The sequence below is a fragment of the Triticum urartu genome, chromosome 1A, assembly GCF_056163025.1.
Source record: "Triticum urartu cultivar PI428250 chromosome 1A, HENAU_Tu73, whole genome shotgun sequence".
In the NCBI taxonomy this organism is placed as follows: domain Eukaryota; kingdom Viridiplantae; phylum Streptophyta; class Magnoliopsida; order Poales; family Poaceae; genus Triticum; species Triticum urartu.
The window spans coordinates 549678626-549702103 of NC_141873.1; the positions used below are offsets into that span (position 1 = coordinate 549678626).

The 23478-nt window shown below is 46.0% G+C and overlaps 1 protein-coding gene and 1 long non-coding RNA gene across 3 annotated transcripts; both read right to left on the bottom strand.

The window, feature by feature from the left end:
- Window positions 1-2221: 2221 nt before the first annotated feature.
- On the bottom strand, window positions 2222-19330 carry LOC147992561 (uncharacterized). Of its 2 annotated transcripts, XM_087530919.1 has the most exons (7): window positions 19001-19330; window positions 18030-18566; window positions 16846-17523; window positions 16076-16213; window positions 3699-4038; window positions 3528-3602; window positions 2222-2705 (listed from the first exon to the last, which is right to left on the bottom strand). In XM_087530919.1, the coding sequence occupies exons 1-7, from the start codon at window positions 19066-19068 to the stop codon at window positions 2649-2651; spliced, it is 1893 nt and encodes a 630-aa protein (XP_087387045.1). In that variant the 5' UTR covers window positions 19069-19330; the 3' UTR covers window positions 2222-2648. The 2 variants fall into 2 exon arrangements, with proteins under 2 accessions (XP_087387045.1, XP_087387046.1); XM_087530920.1 differs by lacking the exons at window positions 2222-2705; window positions 3528-3602; window positions 3699-4038 and adding an exon at window positions 9537-9851.
- Window positions 19331-21652: 2322 nt separating this feature from the next.
- On the bottom strand, window positions 21653-23412 carry LOC147992562 (uncharacterized). The gene is made up of 3 exons (XR_015609314.1): window positions 22759-23412; window positions 22590-22664; window positions 21653-22004 (listed from the first exon to the last, which is right to left on the bottom strand). It is a non-coding gene; the product is annotated as an uncharacterized LOC147992562 (long non-coding RNA).
- Between the last annotated feature and the right edge of the window lie 66 nt (window positions 23413-23478).

The following is a 23478-nucleotide window of genomic DNA, read 5'->3' on the forward strand; positions in this document are numbered from 1 at the left end:
ATTTGAGTGTCTAACATACTTATCTGGTAGGTCCAAAATCTGATAGGCCCTCGGTAGCCCCAGCTTCAAACGGTTGGCTGAAGAGTCCGAAAGAATACCCCTAAATGGGAGGCTGATCTAAACTAAAGTTAACACCGAGCGGATTAGAGCATATTTAGAGAAGGGCCCTTTTCCCCAACTTACACCACTCCCGCATCCGCATGTTTAGGGCCTCGTGAAATTTAACGAAACTGATATCGACTAACTAGCACTAGCCCTAGTTAAAGCAGTCGCTAAGTCAACAGAAAATTTATATTGAGTAGGGCAGACATAACATCAATAGCTGATCCCTTGGTGCTTTTGTCAACGCGAAGCAACAAATAGTTATTGAAAACAGAAACTCGAGAAGCAAAGCAACAAATAGTTCCTCCAAAATAGAAACTTGAGATGCACGGTGGCAATTGGTAGCAGAGATGCAACATTTCTAAACCATTATCGGGTAGCACAAAATCAACCTCATAAGTTATTTTCCGATTGTTTGATTTGACTCAAACTCATGGATTGCCCATCCATGATCACTATCTTCAACCTCTCTTTCTCTTGCTACCTATTTTTCTAACGCTTCTCCTCACCGGCAACACCAGAATATCTTTTCTCCTGTTGTGCTGTTGTTGGAGTCACGCCCGAGCTCCTCTTCGAACTCAGTCGTAGTCGGAGTCATCCATCGCCATGCCCTTCAGGCTTCCCACGCGCTACAAAATAACACAAAGCTCAAAAAGATGATCATCCATTTTGGCTACATGCCAAGTCACTACCTCGCGAAAAGAGGGAAACTGAAAGCCATAAACGCTGAAAGCAAAACGTTCAATGGGTTTGGCTACGATTATGGCCCAAGACGGTACTAGGAAAATTAACTGTCTCCAATACAAAGTACTTTTATATATAGTGCTCCATATCAGCCATACTCAGTCCCTAGCTCGGCTGGCTAGCACTGCTGGTAAGCATCGCGAGTTCGGGAGTCACATTTCTTTTTGCAATTCGCTCGCCACCTGCGAACTGGGGTGGCCAAATTTGAGCGCAACCTAAGGCTGCTTGTTTTTTACGCTCACGAGCATCGAGCAGGAACTATCATGGGCACTAATTCCGCTAAAAAAATCTCTAGAAATCTAAATGCAAAATTTAGAAATAACATACACAGTTGGATCTAAATAACTAATCATTTAAATATAATTATAATCCTAACGAGGTGAATCACAATCAAGTATATAATGATCAAGAATAATAAAATCATGGTGACAAAGTGAAGTGCAAATAGCAGTGGGCAAGCCAGTCAGTACCTTCTCAGACTTCATCTCCTTGACTTTGTACCTGGTCCTGTTGGCATGCCAGAGCCAGTCCCCTGGGCAGATGTTCTGCGCACATGAACATATCGTGTCAGTGATACCAAAACCAATGCATGAATCAAAGGAAAAATTAATAAAAAAAGCTTTGGGCATGCATGCATACGTTGACTTGCTTCTGGACTATCTCGGGGCGCCTGTGTGGGAACCGCGACAGCTTGGTGCCTGTCATGGCCAGCCAGTCCTCCTCTTTCTCCTCGTGCGTCAGCTGCGTGACGACCCGCGGCACCACCGGCCTCGCCGCCATGGTCGCCTTCTCCTCCTTGTCCTCACGTGGGGCGGCACCTCCACGATGGGCGCCTTCCCTTTCTGCTCCTCCGTCGCCTTGAACGACTCCTGACGCTGCGGCTGCTGCTTCTTAGGCTCCCCTTTAGGCTCTGGCTGCTGCTTCTCCTTGTTCACCGCTTGCTGCTTCTCGACGAAGGCGATGTGAGGTTCCTCCCAAGAACTGGTCAAGATCATTTTTGGCATCAGTAGAACGATCGACGACATGACCAGAACTGAAAACAGTTTATCTCTTACGGCAACGTTGCGGCATTGTGGGAGGGCCTGGGTGACATGATCAAAACGATCGACCACATGAAATAGAGTAACAGAAGTAACGCATGACTATGTATGTTTTATGTAGTAGTATCAATCTATTTTGCGCCGGTGATGTCACTGGTTCATCCCTTCCTTGCACCGCGTACATGCAAACAATAGATTAGATAAAAACTACTCCCTCCGTCCCATAATATAGGAGCGTTTTTGAAACTACACTAATGTAAAAAAAAACGCTTTTATATTTTGGGACAGAGGGAGTATTAATGTGTCATTAGTGCTAGAGTGCATGCGGACCGATATGCAAGCAGTCGCTAAGTCAACACAAAATTTACATTGAGTAGGGTAGACATAACATCAAGAGCTCATCCCTTGGTGGTTTTGCCAACGCGAAGCAACAAATAGTTACTGAAAATAGAAACTCAAGAGGCAAAGCAACAAATAGTTCCTGCGAAACAGAAACTTGAGATGCATGGTGGCAATTGGTAGCAGAGATGCAACATTCCTAAACCATTGTTGGGTAGCACAACATCAACCTCATAAATTATTTTCCGGGTTTTTTATTTGACTCAAACTCATGGAATGCCCATCCATGATCACTAACTATCTTCAACCTCTCTTTCTCTTGATACCGCTTTTCATGACGCTTCTCAGCACCAATAACTCCAAAATATCCTTTCTCCCATTGTTGCTCCATTGTTGGAGTCGCGCCCGAGCTCGTCTTCGAGCTCAGTCGGAGTCGGAGTCCTCGTCATCTGTTGCCATGCCCTTCAAGCCGTCCACGCGCTGCAGAATAACACAAAGCTCAACAAGGTGATCATCCATCTTGGCTACATGCCAAGTCACTGTGGTGCGAACAGAGAGAAACTGAAAACCAAAAACACTTAAAGCAAAAACAGTCAATGGGTTTGGCTGCGATTCTGGCCCCAAGACGCAAGACGGTACTGGGAAAATTAACTGTCTCCAAGACAAAGTACTTCCTCCATCCAAATTTTTTCAGCCCCGCTCGTATCTTAAAAAAAATTCAATATAGATGTCACTTGCAAAATATGTGTTATACTATAATAATTGTATTGTTAGATTTGTATTTGAAAGAAGTTTCTAATAATATATTTTTTGTTAAACATATAACTCATTTTTTGTAACTTGAATTTATGATAGAAATCTAACTCAAACTCTAATGATATCCGCACTCGAGCATGTCAACCACTCCCACCTAGGGTCACACCTTTCCATGCTCCATACACAATGTAAAGTTCTAGAATATCAACTGGTACGTGCTTTCACCGTCAAAGGATGTAGATATAACACGACTTCCTGGCCACACGTGTAAGAGCACCTAGGCTAGGAGATGGGCACGTTGGCCACCCTCAGCCCCCCTCCCAACCCCACACACCTGGAAATCTAATTCCCTAAAAAAATCTCTAAAAATCTTATTACAATGCAAAATTCAGAAATAACAAATGCAGTTGGATCTAAACAACTAATCATTTAAATATAATTATAATCCTAACGAGGTGAATCACAATCAAATATATAATCATCAAGAATAATAAAATCATGGCAATGAAGTGAAGTGCAAATAGCAGTGGAAAAGCTAGTGAGTACCTTCTCGGACTTCATCTCCTTGACTTTGTACCTGGTCCTGTTGGCCTGCCAGAGCCACTCCCCTGGGCAGATGTTCTGCACGCACGAACAGATGGTGTCAGTCATACCAAAACGAATCCATGATTCAAAGGAAAAAATAATAATAAAAAAGCTTTGGGCATGCATGCATACGTTGACTTGCTTCTGGACTATCTCGGGGCGCCTGTGGGGGAACCGCGGCAGCTTGGTGCCCGTCATGGCCAGCCAGTCCTCCTCTTTCTCCTCGTGCGTCAGCTGGGTGACGACCCGCGGCACCACCGGCCTCGCCATGGCCGCCTTCTCCCCCTCCTCCTCGACGGGCGGAGGCACCTCTACCATGGGCGTTTTCCCTTTCTGCTCCTTTGTCGCCTTGATCGACTCCTGACGCTGCTGCTGCTGCTTCTTAGGCTTCCCTTTGGGGGCTGGCTGCCGCTTCTCCTCCCTTGCCGCTGGCTGCTTCTCGACGGCGGCGGTGTGAGGTTCCTCCCAAGAACTGGTCAACATCATTTTTGGCATTAGTAGAACGATCGACGGCATGACAAGAACTAAAAAAAGTTTATCTCTTACAGCAACATTGCGGCGTTGTTGGGTTGAAAGGGAGGGTCTGGGGGACACGATCAAAACGATCGACCACATGAAATTGTGCAACAGAACTAACGCAGGACTATATATGTATGTTGTACGTAGTAGTATCAATCTATTTTGAGCCACGCGAAACTATTAATGGGGCATTAGTGCCAGAGTGTTTGTGGACGGATATGCAAGCTCACTGGAAAGATACCCTATATATAATGCTGGAGATTGGTTAGATTAGCTATCCTGGGGATAATCTGGTGATGCTTAATGCGACGGTAGTATTCTACTGGTAGTGGAAAAAACATGATTAAAATAAACTTCCGTTTCTAAAGATGAAAATAGAAGAGTACAAAAAGTGTTTCAAAAAATTTGAAACAAACACAAAAGATTTGCCTAATCTTCTCAATAAAGAAGGTTACTAGAGGTTCAAAGGAGGAGGCCATTGCTCCTCCACAAATGGAGAAAAACTCTCACGGCATAATGGAACCTAGGTGCCTTGCACTAGTGGGTGGTTACCGAAATCTTGGCTTCGGCCTTATTGAGCGCCAAGACGATCATCAGCATGTTAGATGGCGAAAATGAATCGTTGATTCAGGAGCGCTAGGCCATAGCCTTATCGTCTGCTGGTAATTTGCGTGACGCGTTTGAGACATGGATTGCGCTTGCGGCAAAATTAAGCATGTTTCTACGTCTATTTTTTGTGTGTTCTTGCCGAATGGGAACATAGATACGCCACCGAGAACAAGGTGCTCGCTATCCTTCACACGGAGCAAGAGTACTTGCGTCGTAGAGGTGGGGTCAAGTGGATTACCAAAGGGGATGCAAACACACGCTACTTTCATGCATAAGCGAATGGCCGTAGATGTAAGTGCTCCATCCAGCGTCCGCAATTGGAGCAGGGCGTATCTATACTTTCAACATTAGGTGGGCGGGCTCGGCTGAGCCCGAATTGGTTGTGCTGCACTCTAATCTGCAGGTTCACTCGTAGTGTGTTTCACATGAGGAAAATGCTAATCTTATGTGCTCCTTCGTGGCTCAAGAGATCGACGCGGAGATTCTCTCCATGGAACTGGATAAGGTGTCCGGTCTAGACGGTTGGTCGGTTGCCTTCTTTCACATGTTCTTGAATTTTCTGAAGGGCCCTTTGCTTGCCATCTGCACTGGTTTCACGGTCGGTATGCTTGACATATCTAGGTTAAAATTTGGCGTGCTTCCGTTAATTCTGAAGTCAAGGGGGCTGACAAAACATTTGCCAATTTCGACTGATAGCGCTGATCAATGTTCCTTTTAAAATCCGTTGTAGAAGTCATATGCCTCACGTCCCTCTCCGTTGGCCCATCACATCATAAATAGATGTCGATCCGCGTTTATCAAAGACGGTTACATCCTTGAAGGATTAGTGGCGTTGCATGAGATAATGCACGGAGTTAAGAGATGTAGACAATAGGCGACCCTACTTAAGTTACAAAAAAGCTTATCATTGTGTCAGCTAGGTATTTCTCCATGAGGTTTTGCTTCACAATGGTTTTAAGGCTAGGTGGGTTCAACAAGCGTGGGTTGATACAAGTCAATCCTCTACTGCTTGCTCTTTAACTTCGTTGTTGAGGCACTCTCGGCAATGCTCGATAGGGATCGAGCTACTGGGCATATGAAGGGGGGTGGCCCAACTTATCCCTAGGGGGTGTGCACTTGCAATACATAGATGACACAATGATGTTGTTCGAACCAGACCAGCTTAGTATTGCCTCGGTAAAACCAATCCTTCTATGTTTTGAGGCAATGTCGGGGATGAAGGTTAATTTCCATAAGTCCAAGGGGATGGATCACTGGGAGGAATATCAGGTTCCAAGTTAGGAGACTTCCCAATCTCGTACTTAGGGTTCCCAATTAATAACAAGAACCTTAAAATCTCTGATGGCGAGGCGTTGTGTTGTTCGGTAGCTAAAAGGGTTTTCCCGTGGCATGCGAGGTCATATCTTCGGGCTCTAGGCTGATCTTAACAAATTTGAGCATCTCCTATATTACCATATCCACAATGGGTTTGTTCCTTCTAGATGATGGGGCTTACACCAAACTGGACATGTTGCGCTCCAAGTTCTTTTGGGAAGGAGCTGGAGCCAAGAGGAAATACCATGAGGTTAAGTGAGTGATAGTTTTACCATCCATAAAAGTCAGGAGGCTTGGGCCTAATAAATTTTAAACTTATGAACATTTCCCATTTATCCAAGTGGGTTTGGAAGCTCTCCCAAAATGCTAGTGCGCTTTGGGCGAAGCTTTTCAAAGCAAAGTATTTCCCGGACTGCTCTTTTGTTTTGAATCTAAGGTTTGTGGCTACCCATTTTGGAATGAGATCCAAGCGGTTAAGCCGGCTTTCACTTTGGGGGCAAAGTTTTTGACTAGGAATGGCAAGCCCATCTGCATTTTTGTTTGACTATTGACTGGATTTGCAGCTGCTTTGGATGGAATTATGTGCACTGTACTCCATAATAGTGGAGTCGGATATCTCGGTAGCCGAGGCATTTCTCTTCTCCCCCTAGTTGTATCCTTTCATCGTGAGCTAACCACTATCGAGAACGCTAGTCGGAACTCTCTTTGGGATAGGCTCCAATACATGCTCATGTCCAGTGGTGACGACGTGGTTATGAGGCACCTTACTAGCTCTAGCAGTTCTCAGTAAAATCGCTCTATGCACAACTATCTAAAACTTCTTCACTTTTTGTCATGTGCCATATTTGGAAGGCCACTACCGCTAAAAGTTAAAATATTCTTGTGGCAAATGTTTAGAAACCACCTGCCGACGTCTAACAATATAGTTAAGAGCAATTACCGTTTGGACGCCCATTGTGCTTTGTGTGTGGTGTGGAAGGACACCAACAATGTCTTCTTTAGATATCCTTTTCGCGCTTTCTGTGGAGTGCAGTCCGTGAAGCTTCAGGGATGCATTGGGATCTAGCCTCTGGTGCGGAGTTGATCTTTCTATTGAACTCGTTACGTGGCATGTCCAAATGCGTAATGTGGCCATATGTAGAGCCATTGTTATGGGCCATTCGGCAAAATGACAACAAAATTACGATTGAGGTTGCCCTCCCTCATCCTGCTGACCGCTTTTTCCAGTGCAATGTTTACCTGCAGCAGTGGATGCTGCTTGGGAAGCGAAGCAACGTTGATAGCATAGTATTGGCGATCAACAAGCTATGACGGGTCTACTCGATGGCTCGTTCATCTCCGCCGGTGTGTTAGGGTCATGGCATCCTTTTGGATCCTCCCCGAGCCTGCGGGCTCTGCCTTAGTTTGATGCCCTAGTGATTTATCTCATACTCAGGAAACCAAGTTTCCTCTATGTAGTGTGACTTGTTTGTATATTGCCGGTGTGTAGGCTTTATTAAGTTTAAGCCGGACACTTTTTTTATCCTCATTCTAAAAAGAACCTCACATTCCTCTCGTTCCAAAGTTCCCCCCAACGAGCATCTATCTCTTTCCTACTTTGGCCACGACCAAGAGCATCGTGGTAGTCCACCCCATTGAGCGATGTTCACTCCAAGGAGGCAAGCCATGCCTTTAAAACCTCGAAAACACAGATGAAGGGTTTGCACTTGAACAAAATGTGTGTAGCGGACTCAAGCTTCCTCCTAAAAAGTTGACTGAAGCCACGGTTTGGACATCCTCTCCTCTCTAGACTCGGTGGTCGAAAATCATATTCTTGATGACAAGTCATGCAAAAAGCTTCCACTTGGGGCACCCACTTATAAAATATTGCATGCTTAATCAAAATGGTGATGGACCCCTCAGCGGAAGCAGCGGAGTAGATGCCATTTGCCGCAAGCTTCCAAAAGATGAACATGATCAAGCATAGCCCAAAGAGCGCAAACTTGATTGATGTGATAACTTATGAGTCCCATGGACATGTAAATTCTCCTCAGCCAAGCATTGTCGTGGAGAGTGTGATGAGGAACGAACCTCAAGGCAAGATCTGATCTATCATCACAACCCTATCTTTCATGGTCGTCCACCTTCAGTGCAGTAGCCTCTTGCCCCGCACGTGGTGTACACGAAGTAGAGGGTTTGAACATTGCGGTTGAACACAATATAACCAATCTAGAAGATGGAAACTCATGCACAAGACAATTTCTATGCAGAAATCACAATATACAGGTCTTCAAAGATTCCTCCAAAACATAGGATTTTCAGACAGCTTCCCTCAAAACTCGATATGGGTATTTTTCTGCAATATATGTCTATTTCCTCAAAATAACTTGTTGTTACATGGCACACAACATAGGCTTTAATACATGAACCAACTAACTTAGCTTGGAAAGAAAGTTGATTGCCCAACGAAATCTCCTTTACATGCTCAAAAATTACCTAAAATCTACCAACTATTAGATTTCTTAGTTTATAGGTTAGCAAGACAATCTTACAACCCAAATCAAACACCTTAGATTTCTATCGTAAATAAATACGACTTCTTTTAAATTGGTGCATCACTATGGTATACTATGCATTGTAGACCCCAACAGCACTCTTCCAACACAATATATTCCATGCATGTGAACCTCTGAGCTAAATCTCTCCTTGATTGGAACGAATAAAAATAGCAAGTTCATGCACCTTTCTCTTTATACCGCGGCCCTTAAATAATCCGTCCATATCTTCTTCAAAGTAGGAAGCCAATCTCTTTGTTTTTGTCATACACCTTTCACTTTCTACCATGTCCCATAAATAATTCGACCACGTCTTCTTCAAAGTAGGAAACTAATCTCTATTTTGTCATCTCCAACTCTTAAATTATAACTAAGTTGTTGTTTCCTTTTACTCATATGATTGATATGGTGGCTCTGAAATGACAAAATAGAAGCATGTACTTCTCTTCTCCTCAGCTCGCCCACATGCATCAATACCTGGCTTCTTCTTTGCTCCCAATTGAAGTTATTTTTGTCTTGTCCGGGACAAATACATTATTTCTCATGTCCAACCCATGCAAAGTAGATGCATGGCTACGACTTATGTACAATGTGTACATTGGCGCTTTTATCATCATAGACTGGAATAACGCTAAGAATATCATGAACATGTATGGTCGTATCATCCTCTAGACCTTGATACGAAACTGACCTTGGTTTTGAGTAAGTCCCTTCAGATATATTTAACTTGTAGATTGATGAGAGACCATAGAATTTCAATAGCTTTGACCTTCTTCTTTTCTGCTTCTTTGTGATCTTTTATCTTCTCAAGGTGTTCTTTCCTCCAAGCAATAAAAGGCTCATCCTGCACGTGCACTAAGCCATATTTCTGACCCTCATTAATGTGATATGTGTTGGTGCGACTATTATATTTAGCACGGTGCTCCTTGTACCATGTATCTCCCAACAACAAGTGACATGAAACCATCTATATAGGGAACATGTGGCACATGACTTCTCAAAAGGATTTTTTTCAACAAAAGCGATACCTTTGTTCAACAAGTATGGTTGAGACCCTCGGCCTCTGCATCATTGTGATGCACAAAACCATTTATATTAATTGTCAAGCGGAGTACTGAACAAACGCATCTCGAGCCGAAACATTACAGGTTGTGAAAAAACACCTAGGACTAAATCAACTTCTTCCGCAACAACGTCTTCAAGAAGGGATAGACGTCCTCGCTTGTTGTCGCCACATCCTATCAAAGATGGACGAGACATGATTTGCATCATGGTTGCCGAGACCAGCACCACAAGAAGTAGACAACACCTTCAACAAGGTAACAACGCAAGTTTGTCACTGGTAAGCATGATTAATAAAGGCCAGTACAAAATAATTCACCATAGATATGAATGAGTGTCTCAATTAGCATCTTCATCATATATGAGGCGATATTAACATGCATTAGTACTCCATGCGAATAAGGTTAATCCACGTAAAGTCAGCGATGCATTCATCACCATTCTTCTTTGGGAGGATCGCAATGTTGGCCGAATTAAGCCGCTTAATGTGCTCAACAATGAGTCTGGAAAAATTATTGATCATAGCCATGATGCCATGCTTAATTGTAGCACAAAAAGCCTTGGAAAAAGGCCCGACAAAGCAATATCTGGAGATGGAGACTTATCCTTAGGCATTTGTGCAATGACGTCAATCATTTCCTTCTCTGTGAAAGGGTCTCCGATGCCAGAGAGGTCGCAGAGAAATATAGAATTTCCCAATTAAAGTCTCTTTGACACCCCTGTGCTTTATGCGACATGGTGGAGAAATGGTCTTGCACCACCCTTGCTTTATCATTGTTGAAAGTAAGCTAGCCGGCTCCCTGCCGAATCTTGTCGATGAAGTTATTGTGCCTTCAAGCATTGATGCAGAGGTAAATTTTTTGCATTTGCATCACCCTCCTTAAGGTTTTAAATGATCTTTCCAGACTCGTTAGATCGACGACCCTCCACTTTATCCTTTATCTCAAATCACTCTCCTCTAGTGAAATCGGTAGGGAATCTATGTCTGTATAGAATCTAAGGATGACCTCAAGCGCCATGTACAACCGAATATTGAGGTAGAGAAAACGGCATTGCTCCATCACCGAATATGGATGTTAGTGCAATTTAATTTTTCAAAGAGCACCCTAGACGGCTCCTTGTGTGGCGAGGGCTTCCCCCAAGCCTCCACAACAAAATTCCAAAAACCAGAAGCTTGACCCAAAAGTTCCCGAACTTGAATGCATGTAGCTACTTCAGACCATGGTCACTAGCAAGAAACAAGGGACGATGATCAGACAGGGCGGACGAGGAGGCAGCGAGCACATGATTTTCAAAATGAAGATCCCAATAGATGTTGCGGAAATAGCTATCCGGCTTGCATAGGGTCGGATCCCGCCGCTCATTACACCAAGTGAACTTCCTATTCTGCAGGTGGATCTCTTTAAGCTCGCATGGATCAAGAGTACCACATAAGCGAGTGACGAGCAGAATATTAGTGTGCCTCCTGTTTCTGCATCATGCTCTGTAAATTTGGTTAAATTCACTTGTGACTAACCACATGACACCAAGACAAAGTTTGTGGACGTGGAGCTCCGCAAAAGAACCATATTTCCGAAGATAGGTCATGGGTCCATAGGCCGTAGTCAGCTTGATCTCGATCATAGCTGACAGAAGGAACACCTCGCTGGTGATGCCAGAAGCATCGAGCATGTCGTTGTTCAAGAAAAGCAAAATACCACCCGTAGTACCAAGGGCCGGTGTGACTGGAAAGTTCCTCAGCCTGACGTCGCCAAAATAAATGATAGTAGCAGCGTAAGTCGTTCCCGACTTGGGTTCTTGAATGTGCACGAGTTTATGAGAGGAGGTCACAATCATCTCAAGGAAAATTGATATTCTATCAAGATAGTTTAGCCCCATGACATTACAACTAATGATGCTAAGGGTGTGTTCTAACATTGGTAAGAAAGGGTAATCAAGCATAGCACACAAAGGAACACTTGCACTTTAAGAAACAATGGACTACAAACAAGTTCAGACCATCTCTAACCACAACATTATGCTAGAAAGAGGAACAACAAGGTTCAGGAGAATGCCCTCCCCTAAATACAGACAACAAAAGGCTTGCTAGCATCTGGGACTAAAAGAACTCAAGCAACAACTTTTACACAAAGTTAGACCACAATCATGGTTTTGATCGATTCCTGTATTTACTAGTCGAGGCTCTCCTCTCCCCCATGCAGGATCAGAACATCCTCCATCGTGGTAGCCAGGTCGCAGTCCTGCCTAAAGAGCCCAAGCATGGAGCGCGCTGACGGCGACCGACGAAAGCTTCCCTTGAAACAGTCTATCAAACTTGGAGATAGAAGCTGAGTAACATCCTCGCCCTCGACGATAATCTCCATATGCCAGTACGGGATCTTCTTGGCATTCACGTCACTAGGGTGGACCTTATCTTGGATTGGAGGCAAGCGTTGTTGCAAAGAAGTGACACAACGTCGGGCTGCAAAGTCGATGCCTCGGCCTATAGCAATGAAGAGTGAGGAGTAGCGGAGGCTAGTGTCGGATGACGAACAACGTGGCCGATGGGGTCTCAACATTGTGGGGTCTAGGGGCTGGGTTCCCATGCTCGTACATGAGATCCGACATGGACTCAGCCATCAGTGGTGATGCAGAGGCCACTAGTGGCGGCGGTGTTCCCAGGAGCGGAGTAGGTGCAGTAGGGTCATGCATATGTGTGAGTGGTAAGCACATAATAGCTTCCCACACGGTGGCGTACCATGCGCCACATAAGAGCTTGTGGCATCAGAGAAGCAGGCCCACCGTTGATGAAGCATTGAGAGTGTTGTGCAGTAGCTGACTGAAACCAGCCCCCACCATGGCCTAGGATGCACCCTTTGACCCATAGGGCGTGGGAGGCAGGGCCGAGACAGTCTTGCCCGCTAAGTCGTGTAGGCACACGAGGGAGGGCTGTCGACGGTTGTCCTAGAAGCCAACGCATGGCCATCACGGGATGAGCGGATGTGCTAGACAAGCACCGCGCCATGACGCTACACTGCAGCTCCCCGCAACCAGTGAGGTCCGCCAGTCACAGCACCACATAGTGCACTGCAGCTCCGCCGCACTGCCAAGGAAGACAGTCCCAACACAATGAACGTTGCACTGGAGTAACCACACCCCCTCACCTGCGAGGTCCACCGGTCATAGCACCATTTGTTGCATTCCAGCTCCATCGTGCCGCCGATGAGACGGCTACAACACCATGAACATTGTATTGCAACTCCTCCCCGCCGGTCGCAGCGCCGCGTGTTGCACAGCAACTCTGCCGTCCCCGACAAGATCTGCAAGGGCGCGACACCGTGCGCGCTGCACGGAAGCATCCCTATAGGCCGGCGAGATCCGTTCACCTGCAACGCCGGAGCGCTGTACCAACGTGCTCGGCAACATCGACCACAACAGCGGCCTACTGCGCCAATGATGCTCGGCAACATAGACCACAATGACGGAAGACACAGATGCTGCAAGACGACGCAGGTGCAGCGGGTCGACGGCTGCTGGGTTGCCGCACGCCGACTGCGGCTGCTCCGGCGAGATCCATGGTGAAAGGTTGGAGAGGGATGCGGAGAAGAAGTGGAAAAATGAGGATCTCGCTCGTGTGTGGAAGAATGAGTGCATCTGAACGCCATCATGATCCTGACTTTGACTTCTCGGGAGCTGTTTCCATTGTGGAGGCCGCCGTCGCTGGAAGAAACTGGCGGTCTGGCTTTTCTTAACCAGGGGCTCAAGGCACACATCAATATTTGGAAGGAGAGGCTGATCATGGATGCAAGCATCGGTGTGGCATAGTAGAATGGGCTCCTGGAGTTCTGCATGGATGGTGAGTCACATGGAGTAGAGATGGAAAAGGTGTCCGGTGGTGAGGACTGAGAAGGAGACTTGTTTTGCCAAGCTTCTACCATGCGGACACACGACAGAGAGCGGCGGCAGTTGTGGTCACGATGTGGCTGAGCTTGCGAGACAGATGCCAAGGACGAGGGCGGTGGCTAAGCTTGAGCCATCCTTTGATGAGATTTCTGCTCGTTTACCAATTTTTGTCTACTCTTACTGATTGCTCGTCGTGCTGCTACCTGATAGAACTGCTCATTACGAGTTTAGGTTTGTTGTGCTCCTGTGTAAATCGTAATGTAGTACTGCTGTCCAAGAATGTTACTGCTTGTTACTGAACAGTTTCAGTCTGGGTCAGATTTTTAATCTATGTGGCATCTTGAGCTGTAATTTGCAGGAATGTTACTAATTACTTCCTCCGTTCCTAAATATTTGTCTTTTTAGAGATTGCAAATGAACTACCACATACGGATGTATATAGACATATTTTAGAGTGTAGATTCACTCATTTTGCTTCGTATCTAGTCACTTTTTGAAATCTTTAGAAAGTCAAGTATTTAGGAACGGAGGGAGTACTACCGAATTTTTTCAGTTTGGGTCAAACAATTAATAAATGGTTCTCATTTTTTTGAGTCAGTACATCTCATTTTTTTGGGTCAAATTTGGAAGAATGAACACATGCAGATTGTCTTCTTTGAACTTTTCAAGGTATGTAGCCTTTTTAAATGCAAAATTAAGACTTGTTTGAGAAAAATATGGATCAAATTGTATTCTGCTATTGGTAAATTAATTAGTACATTGGCATGTCATGTTTGTTGTAAAAAAATGGAGGAGGTGATGATTTTCTACCCAGGAATCTGGAGTGGATCCGGGACGAGCCCAGCGGGGTGATGGATGGATATATTTCTTGAGTTTTCATTTGTTGCCGGACATACTATTATGATCCTTAATGTGACATTGGTACTGCTAGCATGTTGTAAATGGGAAGGCTACAGAAGGTGTATAAATGAGAAAAAAAAACTGAGACATAAATGAGTAAATAAATGAACCACAGGTCCTAAATATGGAGCACCAACAAAGTGACCCCCTATGCCGACAGCCTTAGAGGGTGCTTGGATACATTTTAGTTTCATGACTAAAAGTAGTGGGACTAAAACTTGTTAGCCTCATCCATGCTTGGATCCAAATACTAAAGAGACTAAAATCAAGTTAATGAGCATTTATTATCCTACAAACTCTCCAATCCAGAACTCGCATGTGTTAAAGGAGAGAAGTTAAATGAGGAGAGAGAGGACTAATCCACATTTTAGTAGGGGTAGTCTCAAGACTAGTTTAAGCCCCTCTTTAGTCAGAGGTGCTTGGAACTTTAGCCTCTTAAAAAGACTATTTTTAGTCAGACTAAAATAAGTCCTTGGATCCAAGCACCCTCTTAACTAGATCGGACCGAGCTTGAATGAACCCATAATAACACAAAGAAAACAAAGGAGACCAGAGCTTCACCGGAGGCAGATCAAAGGCGGAGTATTTTGTGCTGCCCGTGGGAGAGAGGAATCTATTTTTCACCGCTTTTGGGGCAGTCCACACTCGAAACAGTTCTGGAAAGTGCTCCGACAGGAGAAGGCTGCGCCTGTAGTCACACCGCCGGAGTTAAATGGTTCCCGCACCGCCGTTTCACAGTGGCTGCAGGAGTGGTCCGCCGGTGCTAGTGACGCTGAACGTGAGACAATGGTGCAGGGCCTCTACGGGCTGTGGCTTGCTCGGAATGAGGCACGCGATCGCGATGGGAAGAGAATTGCGGACGCGAAAGCTGTGGCGGAGCGGGTTCATGATCATATGAGGCAGTGGACGACTGAGGTTCACCAAAGAACAGCCAGGACCATGGAGAGATGGAAGCCACCCGATGCTGGCTGGATCATGGTGAACGCGGACGGGGCAACCTCAAAACTGCAGGTTTACGGTGGAGGAGGAGTGGTGCATATAGAGGAGGAGCGTGCTCGTTCCTCCCAAGCACTTCCGACCCGGAGATGCTTGAGGTTTTGGCAAGCAGGTAAGCAGTCAAACTGGCAATGCAGCAAAACGTAGAGAGGATCCATCTTGAGCTGGACAGCAAGGGAGTGGTGGCGATGATCAATGATAAGGGCAAGAACCTGTCGGCTGTAGGTCCGTTGGTGGAGGAGATCAAGCAGCTACTACGTACAGACTCGGCAAGAGTTTAAGGTGAGCTGGGTGCGTAGATCGGCTAATGAAGTGGCGCATAGGTTAGCAAAGGAAAGGGTTAGCATTCGTATGAATAAAGAATGGCTTGAGGTGCCACCGGGCTGTATTCTGCAGGCTGTAGCAGATGAGATTTCAGACTTTGTTTGATTTCCTTTGATTGAATAAATGCTTTACCCCTCAAAACAAAACAAAAAAAATAGACCAGAGCGGACGTGAACCCATAATAATAGAAAAAAAAACTAGGCCGGACCTAACCCGATCCATGGACCAGCGGCTCAAACCCGACCGAGACGACACAACACAAACAAATGAAGAATAGACGCGACGCTGTCGTCCATGACCCATGGGTGCTGCCTGCGTCTACAGAGAATGTCGAGTACAGTATGCGCTTATTGGGCGGGGAGTGCGTACCTGTGGAGCGAGAGGGTGGCAGCATGAGGAGAGATGGTCGAGAGGATGGGACCAAGGGCGCTCGGCGGCGGCATCACCTTCTTCTCCTTCAACGTTGGCTGTTGCTCGCCAATGGTGTTGTGAAGCTCCTCCGCGGAGCTGCTCATCATTGTCATCATGTTAGCAACAAATAGTACTATGACGCAACAAGTACCACACGACCAGCTAGAAAATGTTTCTCTTCATTCAATCCATCAATTACTACGCGTTGGTTGTGTTGAAAGGGTAGACTGCCCAGCCAGTAAATATATAAGATGGTTACAAGGATCATATTTGTGTGTGTGTATCTATCTTTCCTTAGTAGAGTAGTAATTTAGCAATGATGTCACCGGTTCATCCGTCCAGCACCGCGTACACACAAACAATGGTAACTATTAATGGCATTGGTGTGAATGGGTCACTAATGCTTTTTTTCGTTGCGAGATACCTCTATGATGGGTTGATGCTTTAATGTGATGGATTAAGTGCTACTAGCATGAAAACAAAACATGCTCAATGTGCTGGATGAGTCCAAAAAATTGTAACTGAGTGACTCTCTCTCTCTTTCTCTCTCTCTCTCTCTCACGCGGGCTCCATTTTAATGTGCTTGATGAGTCCAAAAAAGTATAACAAAGTGATGTTGTAAAGAAAGATACAACTGCATGCGACACAAACGAGTAGGGAACTGCCACAAACATGCCAATAGTGATGATGGGTATGGACAACATAGCGAGGCGGAGGGATTTGCGTACCTGCGGAGAGAAAGGGTGAGAGCGCGAGGAGGGAGCGACATGTTGGTGATGAGGTTGGGCTCGCGAGCGCCTGACGACACCATCGGCTTCACCGCCTGCGTCTGCGCCTTGGCGGGGGTCAACTCCGGTTTAGGCGCGGGAGTGGGTCCAGGCGCCGCGCGGCGGCTACGCGGGCGCTTCCTTTGGTCCCACCGAAGCGGCACATGGGCATTCGGTGAGGCGATGTTGTTGCCGCCACCGCCACTGAAGTTGGATCCCGGGGAGGTGTGCATGGCGTTGTTCAAGAGATGGTGGCTCATGGGCGCAATTGGTGAGTACGCCGGTTGAGGCGGGTGCGGAGCATGACCCCACAATATGTGCTGCTCAAGTGAGGTGCGGGCAATGTCGCTGGCGCCGCCACAACCAACGTTGGGTCCCTGATATGTGTGCATGTTGATATTGTAGGGATGGTGGCTCGCGACGGCAGCGGATGAGGATGTCATGCGCCCACGTATCATGTGGTGCTCCAGCGAGGTGCGGGGAAAGTACGGCACGAGGCATGAGGTGTCAGCGAGTACGAGCGGGGTGCGCTCGACCTTGCTCTGTGTGGGGCCGGCCATCGGTGCCACTGGCCTAAGGATCACGCTGCCACTGCCGTCATCAGCGAGAGGGAGGGAATCCGAGTTGATTCCCGGGTACCTGCACAGAAAACAAAATCAAACAAACGTTCGAGAGACGATGTTAGCGAGCTATTGGATCACAACAGAACCAAGTGAAACATTTGGATACAGCATGAAATGAACATAAAAAAAACCTACTTCCCCTCTTTGTGGGTTACTAGCAACCGAACAATATATTTGTAAGTATCTAGCATGCATGCCCCCAGTAGATAGCAGTGAAGATCATATATGTATGTGTACATGTATCTATCTTTTTTTTGCGGGTTAGTGTACATGTATCTGGCTATCCTGAGTAGACACAAACAAGGACAACGAAAACTATTAATGTTATTGTTTAATGTGATGCATGGATGATTAATGTGATGGATGCCAGTGCTAGCATGGAAACAAAACATGGTGTTGGATGAGTCTAGAAAAGTGCAATAGAGTGATGCTGTAAAGAAAGATAGAACTGCATGCAACACGAACCAGATAGAACGGCGACAAAACAGATAGTATAGCCAAGGGGAGGGGCGTGCGTCGTACCCGTGGAGCCAGAGGGTGCCGGCGCGAGGAGGAGGCGATGGGGATGCTCTGAGGTTGGGGCCGCGGGCGCGCGGCGGCGCCATCGCCGCTCGCGCCTGCGCCTTCGCCGCCTTGCGGCTCCTGTACTTGAGGGATTTCCAACGGCGCACCTCGGCGCGCGTCAGCTCGGGTTCGGGCACCGGCGCCTGGCGACGGCTGCGCGAGCGCTTCCCGTGGCCCCACCACTGGAGCGGCAAGGGATAGTCCGACAAGGCGATGCCGCTGCCACCGCCACTACCGAGGTTGGGTCCCTGGGAGTGGGACGTGTCCATGGCGACGTTGTAGCGAAGGTGGCTCAGGAGGGCAGCGGATGAGGACGCCGGACGATTCTCCAGCGAGGTGCGGGGGAAGTAGGGCGCGAGGCGTGAGGTGTCGACGACGACGTCCGGGGCGCGCTCCTCCTTGCTCGGTTTGGGGGCCGGCGCCGGCGCCGCTGGGTTCTTGCTTGCGCCGCTGCTGCCGCCATCAGCGAGGGAATCCGGGTTGATTCTCTGGGACCTGCACACGAAACAAAATCAAATGAACTATCCAATATTTGGATGCAGCACGAAACGAACAGCAAAAAGAACTTGTTCCCCGAGCAAGAAAACGCGAGGCCAGGATTTGGAAACCAAAATCAGTATACAAGGAAAAGAAACTTGTTTACAAACTGCAAAACTGAAGTGCGAACCCCGAGCATTCGAAGATCTGTTCGATGAAAATCCGCACAAAAGAGCACACAGAACTGTCTGCAGCGACAACATAGAAACAATCGGGCGAGAGAATGAATCTTCCGCCAAGATCCTTCGCCTCCGCAGAGACAGACCAACGATCAGAAGTCCTAGAACAGAACAAAACCCACAACACGGCAGGAAGGAAAGAACAACCCAGAACACCGCACCGGAAGAACTCCATGAGCAAAATTGCGGCGGCAAGAAGGGGATTTTGATTACCTCGTCATGCTATTCACGTCCGTTTGGGCGGGGCTGGGCGAAGACGCGACTGAGGAGGACCCTCGCATCGGAGCAGCGTTTCAGCCTCCTCCTTGTTTCCTTGGCTGCCGTTTCACTCCGATCACCACACACACACTCTTTCTCTCCCACTCTCCGCCTTGTCCTCGTGCTCCCTAGTCTCTGCAGATATGTGATTAATGGAATGCTGCTAGCTAGGGCCTCGGCTAATGCGCACCAACACAATGCTTCTCCTGAGGCGTGAGCGTGACGATCCCCGGGCTCACGTGACCCATCAACAGTTCAACACTTGACGTCGCACTGGGTGGATAAGCGCCGTTGGTTTTAGACTAATTAATGCATGCTTATCTATCTATATACCTGCAAAAAACAAATGCTCATCTATCTATACATGTGCTTCCAGCCAAAAAGGCAAACATGTAATAGCATCTCTAATGTTGGTAGCCATTAAGATTGATTTTTATGCTAAAAGTACCATCGTTCTTACTACATCTAAAATGGATATATATGCCTTCCACTTCTGTATAGGTTCGAATATAGGTATCGGTATCATGCCTATAAATTAGAAAATTGATTTTCTTTTTGTGACATAAAATGGCAGGTGTTACGATTTACTTCCTCCGTCCCATAATATAAGAGCATTTTTTTACACTACGCTAGTGTAAATGCTCTTATACTATGGGACGAAGAGAGTAATATACTCTTGTCACTCTTTTCATATAGAAGTAAAAATGCCTTCCACTTCACTAAATGATACTCTTATTGAAGTGCATATATTCGGAAACTAGCATATATTTGGGGCATTTCGCGTGCTCCAATAAAAAGTTTCTTTTTTTTCTACTGAAGTGCATGAAAGCTTCGCTTTCTAAGCTACCAAAGGATCACCCTTTCTGTTATGAATATGTCATACAATTATTGTATGATACTACAAGTAAGGATTAATTTAATGACTTAGTAGAGAATATGGCAAAAGCACAACAACCTCTTAACTGAACAGATCCATCCAAATGCCTACCAAAATGTTCATTTGTAAGCAAAGGCAAAACAATACAAGAAAACTAGCCAGCTTTAGGAGATACAAACAATGGCACCTCTAGTTTTTCCAGAAAATAGTTTCCCACTTTGCTAACAGGATTTGGTTGCTCTGGAAAATACCGAATAAACAAGCGTGTGGAATAGCTAGTATCAAACAATTAAGTAATCCAGACAATTTAACCTACAATGTATTACCGCTTTTTCCATGAGTACTTAATGGGTCATTATTCTTTAGGGCTACAAACATAACTTCCTAACACGGTCTGGTACGGTAGAACAATTTTATCTCTTGCAAAGTGGAAAGGCTAGCCTAGAAATTATGTCCAATTTTTCTTGTTAAATTCTTACTTGGATGGCCCAAGTTTCGATGTACAAATTAAAAAGAACTGATATATTAGATTATGCGACTCTGATTCAACGAAACAATTTCCAACTCCTCCATGAGTGACTCCTCGGGTGTCTAGGGATTTCCTGCCTCCCGCCGGCGCCAATCTGCTTTGTCTCTTGTGGCATTAAGGCCATGGAGGCGTGTTGGATCTCGGCCTTTGACGGCAGTATGACTCCTGCTCCATTTTTAGGTACTTTTAAGTTTGTATTGCATTTGTGTCCATCTCGGGAAGGCGAGGCCGTGGTGGCTCCCTATAGATGAACAACATGGTTTAGGATTTGATGCAAATGCAACTCGTCATGTTCCCGGGTGATAGCCATGGTTCACGATTTAACTTGAATTGGGGCTCGAGATTTAAGTAATTTAGGATACGCCTTTTTTCTTCTACTAAGACCGCTATGTCTCATGTCTGCATTAGCATTAGCAGTAGCAAAGCCATCACCCATCATGCCCTCCATGAGTAAGTAAACGCTTCTGCCACAAAGAAACCTTTAAGCGATGTGTTCCCCATCAAACTTCACCAGTTGCATGTTCAGATTTTCCACAGAGACCAATGCCTCAACGCCATAGTCGCCATGATAACGGAGCTCTCTCGCTATTGAGGAGATGGAGTTCCAGAGAAGGGTATGTCGAGATCATCGGATCGCAAGATTCGACTTGAACTTAGCCAATCTCAACATCGCAAATGGTCAGTAATAATCAGCGAAATAGGCTGGCAGAACCGGTCGAAAACCCTGGTCAGGAGAACTAGACAAAAAGCTTATGGTTAAATTAGGTTAGGGGGTGAACTATACCTTAGAAAAAGGTTAGGGGGATTGTGTCCCAAATTTGATATTTGAGTGTCTAACATACTTATCTGGTAGGTCCAAAATCTGATAGGCCCTCGGTAGCCCCAGCTTCAAACGGTTGGCTGAAGAGTCCGAAAGAATACCCCTAAATGGGAGGCTGATCTAAACTAAAGTTAACACCGAGCGGATTAGAGCATATTTAGAGAAGGGCCCTTTTCCCCAACTTACACCACTCCCGCATCCGCATGTTAGGGCCTCGTGAAATTTAACGAAACTGATATCGACTAACTAGCACTAGCCCTAGTTAAAGCAGTCGCTAAGTCAACAGAAAATTTATATTGAGTAGGGCAGACATAACATCAATAGCTGATCCCTTGGTGCTTTTGTCAACGCGAAGCAACAAATAGTTATTGAAAACAGAAACTCGAGAAGCAAAGCAACAAATAGTTCCTCCAAAATAGAAACTTGAGATGCACGGTGGCAATTGGTAGCAGAGATGCAACATTCCTAAACCATTATCGGGTAGCACAAAATCAACCTCATAAGTTATTTTCCGATTGTTTGATTTGACTCAAACTCATGGATTGCCCATCCATGATCACTATCTTCAACCTCTCTTTCTCTTGCTACCTATTTTTCTAACGCTTCTCCTCACCGGCAACACCAGAATATCTTTTCTCCTGTTGTGCTGTTGTTGGAGTCACGCCCGAGCTCCTCTTCGAACTCAGTCGTAGTCGGAGTCATCCATCGCCATGCCCTTCAGGCTTCCCACGCGCTACAAAATAACACAAAGCTCAAAAAGATGATCATCCATTTTGGCTACATGCCAAGTCACTACCTCGCGAAAAGAGGGAAACTGAAAGCCATAAACGCTGAAAGCAAAACGTTCAATGGGTTTGGCTACGATTATGGCCCAAGACGGTACTAGGAAAATTAACTGTCTCCAATACAAAGTACTTTTATATATAGTGCTCCATATCAGCCATACTCAGTCCCTAGCTCGGCTGGCTAGCACTGCTGGTAAGCATCGCGAGTTCGGGAGTCACATTTCTTTTTGCAATTCGCTCGCCACCTGTGAACTGGGGTGGCCAAATTTGAGCGCAACCTAAGGCTGCTTGTTTTTTACGCTCACGAGCATCGAGCAGGAACTATCATGGGCACTAATTCCGCTAAAAAAATCTCTAGAAATCTAAATGCAAAATTTAGAAATAACATACACAGTTGGATCTAAATAACTAATCATTTAAATATAATTATAATCCTAACGAGGTGAATCACAATCAAGTATATAATGATCAAGAATAATAAAATCATGGTGACAAAGTGAAGTGCAAATAGCAGTGGGCAAGCCAGTCAGTACCTTCTCAGACTTCATCTCCTTGACTTTGTACCTGGTCCTGTTGGCATGCCAGAGCCAGTCCCCTGGGCAGATGTTCTGCACACATGAACATATCGTGTCAGTGATACCAAAACCAATGCATGAATCAAAGGAAAAATTAATAAAAAAAGCTTTGGGCATGCATGCATACGTTGACTTGCTTCTGGACTATCTCGGGGCGCCTGTGTGGGAACCGCGACAGCTTGGTGCCTGTCATGGCCAGCCAGTCCTCCTCTTTCTCCTCGTGCGTCAGCTGCGTGACGACCCGCGGCACCACCGGCCTCGCCGCCATGGTCGCCTTCTCCTCCTTGTCCTCACGTGGGGCGGCACCTCCACGATGGGCGCCTTCCCTTTCTGCTCCTCCGTCGCCTTGAACGACTCCTGACGCTGCGGCTGCTGCTTCTTAGGCTCCCCTTTAGGCTCTGGCTGCTGCTTCTCCTTGTTCACCGCTTGCTGCTTCTCGACGAAGGCGATGTGAGGTTCCTCCCAAGAACTGGTCAAGATCATTTTTGGCATCAGTAGAACGATCGACGACATGACCAGAACTGAAAACAGTTTATCTCTTACGGCAACGTTGCGGCATTGTGGGAGGGCCTGGGTGACATGATCAAAACGATCGACCACATGAAATAGAGTAACAGAAGTAACGCATGACTATGTATGTTTTATGTAGTAGTATCAATCTATTTTGCGCCGGTGATGTCACTGGTTCATCCCTTCCTTGCACCGCGTACATGCAAACAATAGATTAGATAAAAACTACTCCCTCCGTCCCATAATATAGGAGCGTTTTTGAAACTACACTAATGTAAAAAAAACGCTTTTATATTTTGGGACAGAGGGAGTATTAATGTGTCATTAGTGCTAGAGT

What these genes read in the sequence shown, in the direction of transcription:
- LOC147992561 (XM_087530919.1), bottom strand. Translation starts at nt 19,068, where the DNA reads ATGCGAGGGTCCTCCTCAGTCGCGTCTTCGCCCAGCCCCGCCCAAACG. An exon ending in CTCACCCTTTCTCTCCGCAG is followed by an intron (nt 16,214 to 16,845) that starts GTACGCAAATCC and finishes AATGATGAGCAG; the next exon opens with CTCCGCGGAGGAGCTTCACA. An exon ending in AGGAGATGAAGTCCGAGAAG is followed by an intron (nt 2,706 to 3,527) that starts GTACTCACTAGC and finishes GTTATTCTGCAG; the next exon opens with CGCGTGGACGGCTTGAAGGG.